Genomic DNA, 16,255 nt, shown 5'->3' with positions numbered 1-16,255 from the left:
CTGACAGTAACCTGACAGGAAGGACTGGTTCACACGCACAGACACATGCACACGCGCGCGCGCGCACGCCCCCCCCCCCCCCCCCCCCGCCCCCCACACACACACACACACACTCGTCCACACTTTTTTGTTAATTAGCAACCACTATTTTCTGAAGGTCGGATGTAATATAAAGCCTCTGTCATTAAACACTATTTTTTTCTAATTGGGTATTAGGGCTGATGTAGTTTTTGATCCTGAACGTGTTGTTTTAAAAGAAACCAAAAACGAAAATACTTTGTATCCTAATTTTATTTAGAACCAGAAATGACAGAAGTCCACACGTGCAGTTTTGAAACAAATACTGTATATCTATACTGTTCAGGTCCAATAGAACAACTCCTCACGTGATGTTTTTTTTTTTTTTTTCATGCAACACAAAAGTTAGGAAGGGTGCGTTTGCAGTGCAATGGTTCCATCAGAAGAAAATATTCATTCATCCTAACAAGGAAGCAACTTCATGTGAGGCAGTGACAATATAGAAAACGGTGTTGTTCCTTATCCTACCAGCAAGAGGCAGTGACGCTACAGGGTCCCCCAAAAGCAAAAAACGAGCTGAGTAGAAAACCTCAAGGGTATTCAAAGCTGGCACACATTGGACACGCCACAAATTCACTTGACTTGGGCAAAAAAAAAAAAAAAAAAAACACTCAAGAAAATACATGAAATGATGGAAAATTTTACACTATAACAGATGAAATGTTTTTTAATGGGCATTTATGCCTGTAAACTGCAAAATTATCCCTAGCAAACATTGTTTTTTAATGATTGAATGCAAACTCACTCAAGAAGTTATTTTCTTAGTTTTGATTGTATTCGCTTTACCGCAGTCAAAGAGGAAAAAAAAACGTGTGCAGTTTAGTAGAAGAAAGGAGTATTAGGGCAACACTGAGGAAAAGTTGAACGAAAAGGCTAAGAATTTTTACGTAAAAGATAGATGACGATTTACAACAACTGTCGGAATGTTAAGTGGACCACAATTTCCTGTGTTAGATGCGTGACTAAAACCATGCTAGAGAGAATAAAGTCGCAATATGACGATAATATAAATTATGACGTTACAATTCTAAAAGCCATGACCTTAGAATACATTCGTATACTACAAGAAAAACACGTTAGGTGAACAACATACATCAATAAGCCCTTATCCCATTCAGGAGCGAAAATCGGCAAACATGTCGCAAGCTGTCGCTAAAATGTTGCCAGAGGTCGTCAGACATTCACCTGTACTGCTTGTCACAAGGAAATTTCGAACATCTTCATGTTGCTCTTGCGACAAGACCAGGAGATTAAAAAAACATTAAAACTGTTGGCAAAAGTTTGGCAATCTCTTGCAACATTTTGGTCAACTTTGGGGAACTAGGGCAAACCCTGAGGAGACAAAAAAAAAAAAAAAAAATGCAATCTTGCCCATCAGTGGGATAGGGGCGTAATGAGAAAATTAGGAGTTGGACAAAATGACAAGAAAAAATGTTGTACCGTTCCAAAAATAAAGCCATGCTGATGTGCAAATTAAGATTTTATAAATTTCTGAAAAAGCTACTGTGAAGTCGGAATGCTAAGAGAATAAAGTCAGTCATAGGAATACATTCAGAGTGTTGTTATACTATATTACGCAGTAGCTACAATGGAATTTACATCACAGAATTTAATTATGAAACGTAGTTTTTTTTGAGGAGGCATTACATTCCAAGAATAAAATTGTAATTTTACATGAAACGTTGCAATATTATAGGAATATTGACTGAAAAAAAAAACGAAAGTATAAAAATTGCACACAAATAAAGTCATTTTTGTCAAGTTAAGAGAATAAGAAGAGAATAAGACTCGACATATTTAGAATAAGAATAAGACTTGTCATATTTAAAATTTAATTAGGAACAATTGCAAACATTTTTTTAAAATTACGACTTTATTTTTGTATGTAGATGCCATTTTTTTTTTCAGTGTGGCCTTAATACTACTTAGTAGAATCATGGTGCACACATTTCTGCACCACAGAATGAAGTGTGAATTTTCCTGCATCTTAGCGAGCACCTAAGATTTCAAATGCGGGCTTCTTTGTTTGTAACATAAAAGTCAACAAATGCAAATCCGAAATCGCCAATTATACCAATCATGGAAACGATGCCTGAAGACCCCGCATGTAAACAGAGCCACTACTTTGGAATTCTCCATAAAATACTTGACTAATCTTGTAAAACATATCCCTTCATCTACCTGCCCGCTAAGCAGACTAATCCAGGAGGTGATTAAAGCGTTCCGAGTGATGAACGAGCCCTTAGTGAGTAACCTGTGGGTCAAAACAAGACAAATCATTTTGTTCTGCCGGGTACAGTGCCGAACTGCAAGAAGATACCACCGTGCATAACATATATATATTTTTTTTGGGGGGGGGTCATTTTCTTTATCATGCAGTGCAGATGGGTTACAACTAGCATATAGTAATACTGTTAAAATGAACCTCAAGCATTCCATAGGTATCGACATGCACACGCACAATCAGACTTGATACTTTGCAAACACAAAAAGTGTGCTACTGTGCTGTAATACATCAAATGCATGAGGGGTAATTCACTTCAATCAACCTTAACTTTGCATTTTGTCATTTCGCTCTTTGTCACTATAAACAACAATATGGTCATATTGAATACAACATCAATAAAACGTACAAAGAAAATGACATGAAAGCATTGTGTACAAAACACAAAACGTTAAAATGGAAAAACCACGACTGCGATAGCAACAGCCATGTTGGTTCTTGGCTCCCCAAAGAAATATCATATTCCCTCAAATAGTGTTTTTTTTTAGATGCCTGTTTGAACCTGTTGCTAACCAAAACAGCAGCGCGTAAGCTGTCTCAAATGAAATGGCGACTGGACGCATATGACTTTCATGCATGTTATTAACTCTTTCAGTGCCATGGATGAGAATTTTCTTGATGTAAAATGCTTTTTTAAATGAATGGTTAGATGACACTTGTGGCCAGTGCTCCTTTTAATAATATGCCAGAGCACTGTTGTAATGTAGTATTATACATATACAAACTGTTATTTTGCCATGAAAAAAACATTTTCAAAAGTTACATGGTTGTTTTATTTAGTAATGTTTCGCATTCCACCGACATTAGCGCATGCTAAACCCATTTTAACTCTATTGCTAACCAAATCTGCAGCCCCTACCACAAGCACAGAAAACATCTCAGAAAAATTAGTGTGAAGACTAATGCAATTATTCTCAATGTCCAGCTCCCTCTATAGTTGAGAAAGTGAGTCACAGAATTAAATGTTAGCTCTGCATAATATTAAAGTTTTTTTTTTTTTTTTTTATCAATAAAGGGCTTTCTCAGTAGATATGCAGTAAACTAAAATGTTCCAACCACTATTTGAGGAAATATTAATAATAATAATAATAATAAAATTAATAGCATACAAAATATTCCTAAAATGAAATAAATTAAACTCAAACAAAATTCAAACCAACCTCACCCCACCAGCCCGTACAAGTAAACACCATGAGGCTACGCTACATAATACTGTACCGCCTTTGCAAATGAGCTTCATTTTATGATACACAATAGACATGATATATATAGATATGTACATGATATACATGTGTGTGCCGGGCGTGACACCGCTCACGTTCCAAAGCAAGCGAACCATTTAGAAACATGAGCCGCTCTCACTGATACAGATGTGCATGTCCTTTGATATTAGCTGACATATACAGTACAAAAATAAACAGTTAGATGAGAGTGATACGTTCCGTCTTATATTCCATCCCTTTGCATACACGAACATTAAAAATAAACATGATATGAGAGAACTGTCATGCATTTATCCTCAATGACCGTTGTCATAGCAACAGGGGGGGGGGGGGGGGGGCAAGAGGGTAGGGTGCCAAGCGGGCTTTCTGAAGGAGAGGGGTTTCAGAACTGGGAGGCGGAGCTAGGGTCACACTGGAGTAGCCGGACGATGGAGGGGTCGCTTTTGGCACCTTTGATGAACTCCTCAAGGGACAACTTGCCTGCATGGGGGGAATAAGTATACTGTTGAGTTTGTTATTCCCAAGAGCTATTGTTCTATTTAATACAGTGTACATGTATACTTCTTGTTCCTGCCACCAGGGTAACCCTTACTTGTGAAACTTGTTTGAAATTGAGTACCGTTTTATTTTAATTTTTATTTGACCTAATACTACTTTATCATGTTGTAATTTAGTTCAATATACCATAGCGCTTGCACGTTTTAGAAACACCTTCAAATTCAAATGGTCTTGAACCTATTAAGAGCTCAAAACATTCAAGGTAACTCTTGAAATCCACAAATGTGAACTTAACGTCATTGCAGATCATAATGTGGCATCCAGTCATAATAAAATGAAAGACAATTCAGATGATAAAGCATAATCCACATCATAACTGAAATTCATTCCAGGTCATAAAACATTATCCACATCATAATGAACTGAAAGTTATTTCAAATCATAAACCATCGTCCACATCACTATGACCTAAATATCATTTCAGTCATAAACCATCACCCGCACCATAGTCATAAAACGTCATTCACCCCAATGAACTGATAGTCATTTGAAGTCACAAAGCATCATCCACATCAACATTAACGGAGTCATTTCAAGTCATAACGCATCATCCACATCATAACTGAAATCAATTCCAAGTCATAAAACATTAACCACATCATAATGAACTGAAAGTCATTTCAAGTCATTTCACTCATAACCCACCAACCACATCATAAAACAGCATTCACCTCAATGAACTCATAGTCATTCCAAATCACAAAACATCATGCACATCAAAATTAACTGAGTCATTTAAAGCCACAAAACATCATCCACATCATTATGAACTGAAAGATGTTTTGTGTCATAAAGGACGACCCAACATCATGATTAACCAAAAGTCATTTGAGGTCATCATCTACTTGATAACTGAAAAAAAGTAACTCCAGTTCGTCAAGTATAACGCACATCATAATGAACCAAGTCCTTCCAGTCATATAGCATCAGTCATATCATAAAGAGACAGTAAAAGTACACAAATGTGCAAACCTGACATTTTGGCAAGCGATGCAAAAAATCTAAAATCATTTTGTTTTGAATAACATTGAATTTGAAGCCATTTCCAAACTTATGACCGCTACCCCATTTTTAAATACCTCACCGTCATTATTGAGGTCCATTTGCCTGAAGATCTTATCCGTCCTCTTCTCGGGCGTGGACTCGTCCTCCGGCATCTTCATTACAGAGGACACCATCTTGTAAATGGCCTGTGGGGAGACACAGGAGAGGAGAGGAGAGGAGATTTTGAGTGGCAACTGATAAAAAAAGAAAAAATAGACTAAAAGAAGACTAATAGAAGTCCATGTGCAAGACGCTGATAAGTGGTGTCATCAGGGTTGGGGTTATTGATCCAATTCATCTTTGGGTCCACTTGTATGACCGCTGCGTTGCCTCTGGTGGCATTAAATTAACCTCAGCAAGGTAGCCTGCGGCGCACATCTACAATTAGCTTACAGAGCCATTAAGATGGCTCCCGTGAGACTGTCGCGCGTAAAACAGACAGTAGATCAGTGGGACACTTCGAGAGGAGAAGGACGTTCGTGTAAATTAGAACCTCCAAGCGTCTGGGCTCCTAAAGCAAGACAGACTACATTGGATTACTTTGTCATTTGCGCCACTTACAAAGACCATCATTTATAGTAGTCAATACACTGCTTATGTAATACTCAGGTTTGCCTTTCGCAACCTTAAACAGGAATGATGTCTATGACTCACCTGTTACCAGAAGCAATTTGTATTAATTTGTCCAATTTGTTTGTAGGCTACTTACCAGCTTGATGATAAATGGTGTACAGGGGTGTCAAACTCATTTTTATCATGGGTGACATTGTGGTTATAGTTTCTGTCATAGGGGCCAAAATGACTGTGAATCAAATACATTTCAAGAGTGTCCGTCACACACTTAGCTAGTTTTGAAATTTCTCAAAAGAGATATTGGGAAGGAAATAATGGGTGTTTTTTGCACCAAAATTTTCCGAAAAGTTTGGTATTTTATCCAGAAACTTCAAATCAGAATTTCACAGGCCACATAAAATGATGCGGCGGGCCTGATCTGGCCCCAGGGACTTGAGTTTAACACCTGTGATGTAGGACAACGGAGTCAATCCAGTTGGGATACTGAAGTTAGATCACATAGCTCTATGACCTAGTATCAATGCTTGTCAGTTATTTTTTGCAAAGCCACCCTGCACTTGCTGCCATGAGTTGAGTTTCTCACCTGATTTTTGAAAAATCTGAACATTGGAATTAATTCGGTTTGAAATGACTGAAAATGACATTTTGACTGCTAATTCATTAAAATTTGCTTAAAAGTAAATAATGTGCTTGGATCTAAGTAGGCTTCAGTTTTTTTTAATTGGTTTGCACTCAGCAGGTAAGTTACCTGTGTTGCCAAGTTTTTGCAATGTCCTGGGTGAACTTTTTAATTATTATTTGTTTTTTTGTAATTATTGTTATTTGTAAATGTCAAGCTTGAAGCCTAGTTTAAAGAGCAATAAATAGACATGTATGACCAAATATGATGAATAATCATGATTAATAATTGTGATTGATTGTGATAGTTGTGATTTCAATATTGACCAAAATAATCGTGGTTATTATTTTGGCCATAATCGTGCAGCTCTATTTGAACGTACTGAAAAGTCATTTTAACATACTGCAAAGTGATTCCAATGAATTGACACAGTCATTCAAACATCATTTGAATGTATTTGGGAAAATTATTCGTATTAGTAAAATGAAGGCTAAATGCTAAAAACTGCCCCCCCCCATTATAGCACAAGGTTTTGAATTGTGAATGCATGGCATTATGGGAAAAATGCTACGTTTTTAGCATTTTGCTTGCGTTTTACTGATATGGTCAAATGACAACATAAAAAATAATTTTATTAATTTTTTTGTCAAAGACTAATAACTCCATATTGTCGACGGACACATCAGGTGAAGCACTTGACGGACCCTTTGTCTCATATCACAGTGTGCAAACTGCGCGAGTTGGGGGATAATCCCGCTATTGTGCACACTCAGGGATAAAGTGTGGTTAAATTTAACTTTCTAATCCACCACAACACACACACACACACACACACACACACACACACACACACACTCATATGCACGCATGCGCCATTAATGATGACATATTTGAACAAATAGCACCTGCCTCTATGTATTTTCTTTCAGTTGAACATTTACATACTAAACTTCTAACGGATTAAATGTAATACATTTGATTAAATATAAATGAACATCTGCAGGACTAAACTGGAAAGGCGCCTAATTAGCGTAAGTCTAAAATTGCCAATTAAAAAGAAAAAAAAAACTTCTGCACAATGGACATAGACACAATATACTGCAGAATAACAGAACAGTAGAGACACCATAATTAACTTTTTCTTTCCTCCAAAGTCCAATGATTTCAGTTAAAAGAATAAAAAATAAATATTTAAATCTGAAATTAAATCATCATCTTCATGTTATCATGAAACAAGCTCTCTGGAAAGCCAAAGGTGATTTTAAAAAATAAAATTACCTTTGCGCCCAAATGTTTAACTTTTTCCAATGATTTCAATAAATATAATTATGAAATACTTATAAACATCAAAAGTTAAATCAAGATTGATGTAGATTAAAAGAAGATATTTTTAAAAAGTTGATCCAATTCTTTCCTATTAAAGGCTTAGTCCGCTTGTCTATAATTGATATACTGGTAATCATAAAATTATTTTTCACCTACAATTAATACTTTTAAAAACACATTTTACAATTTGCTGTCGGCTAAAAACGAAGTGCTGAGAGCTAAGGTAACGACAGCTCAGCTTATAAACATCACATGACCAACAGGTGAGCCGCGTCGTTACCAGAGCCTCAAGCACAGGTGCTGTCATTTTCATTTGAAAGCAAGTGGCAAAATGTGTTTGATCAAAATTACAAATTAAAATCCCTTTAATGTTAATGCATTTAATAAGATAAAAATAAGTATTAAGAACACATCCATTTGACCAAAAATGTTGCAGTAACACGTATAAACAGACAATATAATAATTTTTACAGGTGTATCTATTTTTTAGTCTTTGCAATCCTTGTGAAGATAAACGGTTAAGACAATGGATAGAAGCATCAATTCCAAAAATGTTAGCACATTTGTTAGCCTGTCACCTGTACAATCTCCAGCATTTCCTCGCGGCTGATGTAGCCGTTTCCGTCCAGGTCGTACATGCTAAATGCCCACTTGAGCTTCTGCTCCAGCTTGCCCCGCGACGTCACGCTCAGGGCGATGATGAACTCCCGGAAGTCGATTGTGCCGTCGCCATTGGTGTCGAACGTTCGAAAGACGTGCTCGGCAAACTTGGATGCGTCGCCATAAGGAAAGAAGTTGGCGTAGATCTTCTTGAACTCCTCAACATTCAAAGTTCCACTGGGACAGTCCTTAAGAAAACCCTTTACAGAAGGAAAAAATAACTTACGTACTAAAATTTTTAGGCCAGGTCTACATTTCAATTTTCAGCATCGGGCCAAAACCTGGCAAGTCACATTTGACCTGAAAGTGTTAAAATCGCTTGTTAACTTTCATGACACAATTCAAATATTTGAACTAACTTGCAATTTTTGAGGTCTCCTGAGAAATGATGATTTTGAAGCTATGAGGATTCCACCCAACGCCGACAAGATACGTATCAGGGCACTTTGTTAAAAATTCAACCAGGTTTTCAAAGAAAAAGTAGCAAACCGTTTTAGATACAGGCTACCCATTTAGCAAACCTAACAACTTTGTCAACTGAATAATTCTAGCTAGCTAGCTAGCTAACCCTACTAAAGGGTAAGTCGAGTAAAAAATGTTTCTTACTATAATAAGCTGTTTGCACCTCCTTTAGTCTAAATATAGCATTTTTATTAAAGTTGGCTTTGTAGAATATGAAGTCAACAGCAAGTGACAAAAGTGGCTAAGTTTCACAACGCAATGGAAATGTGTGGACAAACTTTGTCAAATGTTGGGGTGTGTGTATATATATATATATATATATATATATATATATATATATATCCCTCGCTAGGCCTCTCCTATCCCCCCTCAGTGCATTGCGGCTATTTATTTCATTTAAAAAAAAAAAAAAAGATTAAAAAAACTATATAGATGCACGTGAAGGATTCCTGTTTGCCACAGGCGAGTTAACTAAAAATGCTTAAATCTTAAATTATTAAACCTTATACAGTAACTGGACTGTTATCCCTTCTTTTTTATCCCTTTGGCTGTAGTCTCAGGTAGAGCCACGGTTATATTAGCGATACCCAAAAGTCTAATTAGAGTGAAGCTTGTACTTGACCAAACATGATAACAATCAGACTTTATGCTTGAAATTCCAAGCACTCCTTCAAGACACGTGATAAATTACCGTTTTTAGGAAGCACCCATACTTTTGGCTTTCATTTTTGGGCAAAAAAGTGTGTCTTATATTTGGGGAATAATTTTTAACTTGGGTTTAAGGCAATTAAACAATACAGAAGCAATATGTAATTAATAAATGTATCAATGCTATGTTGCTTCTGTATTGGTTTAATGTATTTATAGTCATACTGTACTGTTTACACTGTGTATGACCAATATCACCACTTGTACAGCACTATGCACACAGCAGTGACTGTTTTAAAGTGCTGTATAAAGAAAGTTGTGTTGAGCTATTATACTTGGCTCTGACTCCATTACTGCTGGCGTCTTTTTATTTGTATGCAGCATTGCAGGTAAATGCTGCTTCACCATGTTTGCTTTGAAACCTGTGCTCGACTACAACTATTCAATATGCATGATCAGTATAAATAAAGAATCAGTCAAGAGATGTCCTCCAGGAGTTATAAGAATAGTGCAGTCATAGTCTATTTAAATCGACAAATTAGTCATGGTTGAGCATCATCTGCGGGATGTGACCTGATGTCAGTGAAGCTGAGGTCAAAGGTAACCGAGGTGGCGGCTTTATCAGTGACAGCTGTTCGTCGCCCAGCTGTGAGCACATTCTTTAATGTATGCAGGTCTAATCCACACATAAGGCGTATATAACCATCACATATGCACAAAGGAGTCATGCGGTCAGGTCAGCATGCCATCACTTCTTAATCCAGTCTGGCCAGTGGATTAACACGTTGGGAGTGGTTGGCGCTCGGCCCGCTGTCAGGTCACTTTCTACCGAGCATACTCTGTTTCGGGTTCTAAAAGCAGCAAAATAGTACAACTTTTATTTTGTGAGGTAAATTATTGATATTTCTGACTAGAATGCTAGCGAGCAAAAGTTTAAATATTTTGATGAATTGCCCAATTTAAAGGGATGCAAAACCTATTTCACCATTTTTAGAAATAAAAGGGTTATATTTTGCCCTAAAATTAGTTTAATGACTAAATTATTTTTCAAATGAAATTACCGACAATACCTTTAAAAACACATTTTTCCACTTGCTAACAACTGAAAATGACATCCAGAGCTAAAGACTCAAGTAACAACCAATCACAGCTCACCTGAATTAAAGGTTTGGCCATTTGACGTTGATGAAAGTGAACCATTATTAATTTGTTACCTGAGCCTTGAGCACATGATGTCATTTTTAGTCAACAAGTGGAAAAAAAATGTATTAAATTGGATGTATTAATTGGATGTGAACATAGTTATCAAATTAATAATAGAAAAATTGTTACCTTTTTTACTGATAAAAATGGCTAGATAAATTCAGTATCTGTTTAATATTTTATCACTTTGTTGGCTTTAAATTCTGATTTGTTTTTTTGAAGTGCTGCAGATGGTGTGCCACCTAGAGGTCTGGAGTGGAATTATACGAATTCAACCCAAGGGAAAGAAGTCTGGTGAAAATATTTCAATTTTACTTGATTTTTTTAATATTCCTTCATTTGACTTCACTGGTGCATTGAACAAAATTAGAGTAGTTGCATATGTTATTTCAAATATGGATTGTTTGACATTGATTTTCCACTCTATGTTCTGCATTGAGTCCCCTGCATAGATTTAACCAAATCTGATTATGTAAGCAGCGTCATTTATTTATTTACATGTCCACTCTCTGTGTGAGGGCTTACCTTATACCACTCCTGCAACTCGTGGTCAGAGAACTCCGTGTTCTCCCTCAGGTCCTGCAGCATCTCGGGCCGCAGCTTGCTATTCTGTTTGCCCATGGCGACGGCTCGGGCAAGGGGTCCTTGCTTTTCTTTTTCTTGACTTGATGACAGTGACTACAGCGCCGCTCAGGTCGCTTTTCACACCTGTCAATCACACATAAGAACGTACAGCAGGTTAGTGACACTTCAGTTTATGAGTTATGAGCTATTAATTAGCTAGCACTTCAGCAAGACCTCATGAAAAAGTGGGAGCTCATGCTTGCCAAATAATGACCCGCTCTTACACTCCACTTGGATACTAAAGTTGATAAAAGGCTCCATACCATAAATATTAGTATTGATCCTTTACTTTTTGGGGGAGGATTTGTCAAGGGTTCCTTTCCTTCAATTCCTTTTTAGTGCATGGGACACATTTGCTAGCCCACCATGCTATAGCTACAATCATTTGAGATTTCAATATTTTTTAACGTTGTTTTAGAACGCAGTTTAATCAAGACTGTACTCAAAGTCCTACTTCGATTCCAGTCTCTATGTCTGCCACCTCTTTATTTCTATATTTGTTTAGTTTTTTTGTTGTTGTTATGCTAATCGTATAACTTTAATAGCATTATGACATGGGTAAGAACTCAGCAAGAAAGTTTAATTTGAAAAAAAAAATGCTATTAATAGAACAAATGATAATGCCATAATATTTTATGAACCAATGAATCGACAATACGGGCGCCAGTATTTACTTGGTATCGATAGATACCACCTCCCATATTGCACGGCTCCATTTGCAAATTTATAGATCACAGATATTTTTGGGGCCACTACAAGATACCAAAAATAGAGCTTTGGTGCCAAGAAGTGATGTTGAAATTGAAGGGGAGGCGTTTCTTGTTGACTATGTTTAACTCTTTTAAGTGCCAAGCTTTATCAGAAATGGCAATGTCTAGTGTACCTAGTATATTTATCATTTTCACTTATCTTTCAAGGTCGAAAAGAATACTGTGTTACATGTAAACATGGGTATCATATGAAAGATTGATTTCCATTCCTCTCTTAGAATTACAAGTGTAAAACATATGTTGTGTTAAAACACTGCTATCCAATGGTCACAGTTATCACTACAGCGCTCAATTGGCTTAATATGAGATACGCACTATTCAAGTGTGTCAGCTACCCTCCATAAAAGTATTTGACGAGAATGTTATTCATAAATTTTATTAGTATTTTAAAAGACGAGAACTCTCGTTCAACCTGTGCTTTAGCACTTGCAGGAATTCCTATGTTCCCTATTACGTAATACATCGTCAGAGGTGCACAAAAAGCAACGTGACTTTGACAAAGACTGTTTTGTACTAAAACCAAATCTCACGTAGGCACCAAATAAACCTAATCCGCTCGACACAGAATGTTATAAAACACAGTAAACGGCAGCATCACATTTGCAAAACATTAAATAAATAATCCTGAGGCTTGTTGACGTCACACACACACACAACCAAAAATACTGATCACATTGAAAGTGGACAGCTGTGTTTGTGTGTCAAGTCAGATGTGTGCTGTGATGTGCGTGCTTTCCTAATCTTCCTGACCCACAAAGCGCACATTTTCACAGATCCGACAAAACTATTCCAGTAAAACCAAATCACCACAGTGACCACCTTAAAAATCCGTGGCTGTTAACTCCTTCACTACAATTGACAAAAATAGACATCACTAGGTCAAAAATCAAACTGTGCTGGCAGTGACTGAGTTAATATTACATTATACTATTGTCACTCAATCGAGAGTTGTGTCTCAAGTGCAATAAATCCTCAAATAGCAGTTGTGCCTCTAATTAATGTGTGCCCCAATTATTGTTCATAGCTCTTGTCCTAATAAGGGTTGCAGGTGAGCTGGAGCATATCCCAGATGACTTCAGGACGAGAGGCCAAGCAATCTTGGCACACAGAAACGAACAAGGATTCACACTGACAATCACACTTGTAGTGACAATTTATAATCATCAAAATACATGTTTTTGCAATGTTAGAAGAAAAACAGCTCAATAAACCTTATTGCTAACCAAATAAGAAGCACACAACAAGGTGACCTACAGTGAATTAAAGGAGTGAACTGTATTAAGACAAGCCTCACTTGTTTTATGCGTTTTCCATAACAGTCTTTCGATCTTGGTTTAAAGATTAAATTTTCTATAGTAATATAATTCTTCATAACTGTTCCAAAAATCTCAGTTGTGTTAAATGTAGCCAAGTAAATGAACACTCCCTTGGCTACCATTTGCTGGAATACCATAATTAGGAGGCCAGAAAATTATAATGTAGTAACTGAGCAAAAATACAGTACAAATGAGTAGGGCTAGAAAACGAATTGAAATTTGTGTGTTTTAAAGTTTTCGCAAGATGAAAAAAACAATGCGTGCATGCAAGTTCCTTCATTGTGTCGTTTTACTGTAAAATTAATAAACTAGAAAAAAACAATTACAAAGTCAATGGATATTTAATGATTTTAGTCATTTCTATGGTATTTGACTCGGTCAATTTGAAAATTCGCTGGATTATATATTAGGATATAAACTACAGTATAAAACAAGTACTTCACACATTTTTAATCGTAAAATTAAAACAACCAATGGTAATCGTAATTGCAACAGTGTTAAATTCTGAGAAAATAACACATTATTGCTTAGAAGTGTATATCGTCGAACAGATGACTCATCGCATTTGTTTAAATGATTACCCCCAGGCTAATTGTCAGTAGAAGTATTCTAATTGGAGTAAATAAGAAAAATTGGAAGAAAATGAATATTACCTCCAGGGACCGAGCCTATTCATTTGTGTTCATTGCAATGGACATTTATTTTTGGCCTACAGCTTACCCTGCTAAGTCCTAGTATGCTCAGTAGAGGACATCCTGGCCTTTCTAACAATGTCTCATGCTGTCTTACTGAGACAAAATGGACACAACAGTGGGCACAAATTAATAGTCTGCCTCTTCGGAAGGACATGCAGTCATATCTGTCAAACCCCAAAATCACTCAAATTAAACTATAAAGCTCCTTTAATCCACAGGATGAAAATAATTTTGAAAAAAAAATGCAATGTACGTTTTGTCCACGCAACAGCTGTGCTTCCATTTATGCGTAATGACAGTTATGCATTAACACACTTAACTCATTCAATCTCAAATATGTATTGAGTTTTTAAAAATAAATTCAAACATTCAATTCCAGGTATTTGTATGCATTTCTTTTTGAGTATTTAGCTAAAAAAAAGTCTAAAACAGTCTTATACTGAATGAATTGAATTGAAAATGAATTGACTCCTCAGTTACTTCAGTACCTAAAGTACTCAAGTAATCAATTTGGACTTAGTTACATAACAAAAAGAACTAGCAGTGTGGCACTTAACAAATTGGCTATTTACCTCTTAACTGTCCTAAAGTAATCAATTATTTTAGTAAGTACTTAGTTACATAGAGTAATTTATTACTTCAGAACTGAATTCATTTAAGATCCGTCATTTCTAGATCATTCTTTTACTAAACACTTGAATAAAATTGAAAGAAAAGTAAAGAAGTACTTGGGACTGAATGACAAACCTCTTAGAAAAAGCAAAACCCTAAAAATATGTCTTCGGGATTGAATGGGTTAAGCATATTCAGCGCGCCGGTCAGCGCAGGTCTTGGCCCACACACCTTGAACGCCTCTACAGCCGGCTAATAAAATGATGTAGTGTGCATATTAAGTCACTGTGCAAGGCGTTGGCGTAGTGACTTGACATTGATGCTTGTAGGCATTTATCAAAGCACCTAGGGGAGTGCACCAGGCATCACTTACCATTTATTGACTCTGTGCCCCCCCCATTCCCTGATATTCAAATATTAATTGTGCCTATGCACTGAATCATAATTAGGAAATATAAATATTCTTAGAACCTGAACCAATATCATAGTATCCCTATATGTAGCACTGATACGACTTGGTTAATGTCTGCTCGCTTTAATAATAACAATAAAAAGACTTCCCGTGTCTTCAATAAAAGTTTCCAGTTAAAACACAACACTCAAAGCTAATTCTTTACTTACTTGCCGTGCGTCAAAAGTAAATAGCAATAAGCGCTACTTCATAATGCGCAACATAATCATGAATGATGAATGTAAAAAGCAGATCAATTGGTCATACAGCAGAGGAAGCACGATGCATTAAAAATTTAGATAGGGCCGCAACAATATACCGTTCAATACCAGGACTTTTTTTGTTGCATTACATGAAACTCGAATGTAGCTTGGTTGTATTCAATCAACAACATTAATCTAATGTCGATATCGTATAATTAGTGTTTTTAAGAATTATACATACTATGTGTCACAAAGTGTGCACGTCACCGTTTGTAAAACCAAGTGTCACCATTTGCAGTGCGCATGTCACCTGTTGCATCACTAAGTGTCATTAAGGATTTTATGTCAGTTATCCTTGATATTCAATGTTATTTCGGAAAACATGTCACAGTTTGTCACTGAGCCTTTCATCTTGTTTAGTATATAAATTGAGATTACTTTAATTCCTTCAAATAATTGATTACTTTAGAACTTATTTTATTTCATATCTACCATTTTTAGACCTTCCTTTAGCCCCCACTCAATGGGCTGACTATAAATATGATCATTATCTTTAAAATGTTTCTAAATATACCTAAACCGGTATTTTTTTAATATTAACAAAAGAAAAATAGCAAAATAAATCAACTTTCAACAACTGTTCATCCTTTTTTTCCAGTGTTTATAACAGGTTACAGCTTAGGCTAAAACAGAAAAAAAAGTGCATCAAAGTCCCTGAAATTATGAAAAAAAAAACATGAAAATTCTTATTTTATTGCAATTACACTTCAAATGGCAAAAACAAAGTCTTTTCCCTCGCCTTGCGCCCCCCCGGGGGGCCCCACCCCACTATTTGTGAGTCACTGCTTTAGCTAAACACGAAAACAATAGAAAAAAAATAACTACCAACATTTTGAAAGTATGCTA

General features: G+C 36.3%; 1 protein-coding gene across 1 annotated transcript in view; it reads right to left on the bottom strand.

Annotated features, from left to right (window-relative positions):
• Positions 1-273: 273 nt before the first annotated feature.
• Positions 274-16,255, bottom strand: part of LOC148406625 (hippocalcin-like protein 1) — a 45,970-nt gene continuing 29,988 nt past the window's right edge. Inside the window, exons 2-5 of the mRNA XM_088404457.1 lie at positions 11,204-11,386; positions 8,284-8,565; positions 5,228-5,333; positions 274-4,065 (exon numbers count right to left, since the gene is read on the bottom strand). Of these exons, the coding sequence (XP_088260583.1) occupies positions 3,968-4,065; positions 5,228-5,333; positions 8,284-8,565; positions 11,204-11,299 (582 nt within the window). The 5' untranslated portion in view covers positions 11,300-11,386 and the 3' untranslated portion in view covers positions 274-3,967. The remainder of the gene's footprint in view (positions 4,066-5,227; positions 5,334-8,283; positions 8,566-11,203; positions 11,387-16,255) is intronic.

Source organism: Hippichthys cyanospilos, chromosome 21 (genome assembly GCF_059441005.1).
Source record: "Hippichthys cyanospilos isolate Australia breed blue-spotted pipefish chromosome 21, RoL_Hcya_1.0, whole genome shotgun sequence".
Taxonomy (NCBI): Eukaryota; Metazoa; Chordata; class Actinopteri; order Syngnathiformes; family Syngnathidae; genus Hippichthys; species Hippichthys cyanospilos.
The sequence above is the reverse complement of the archived record's forward strand: the minus strand, read 5'-3'. Positions and strand labels throughout refer to the sequence as shown.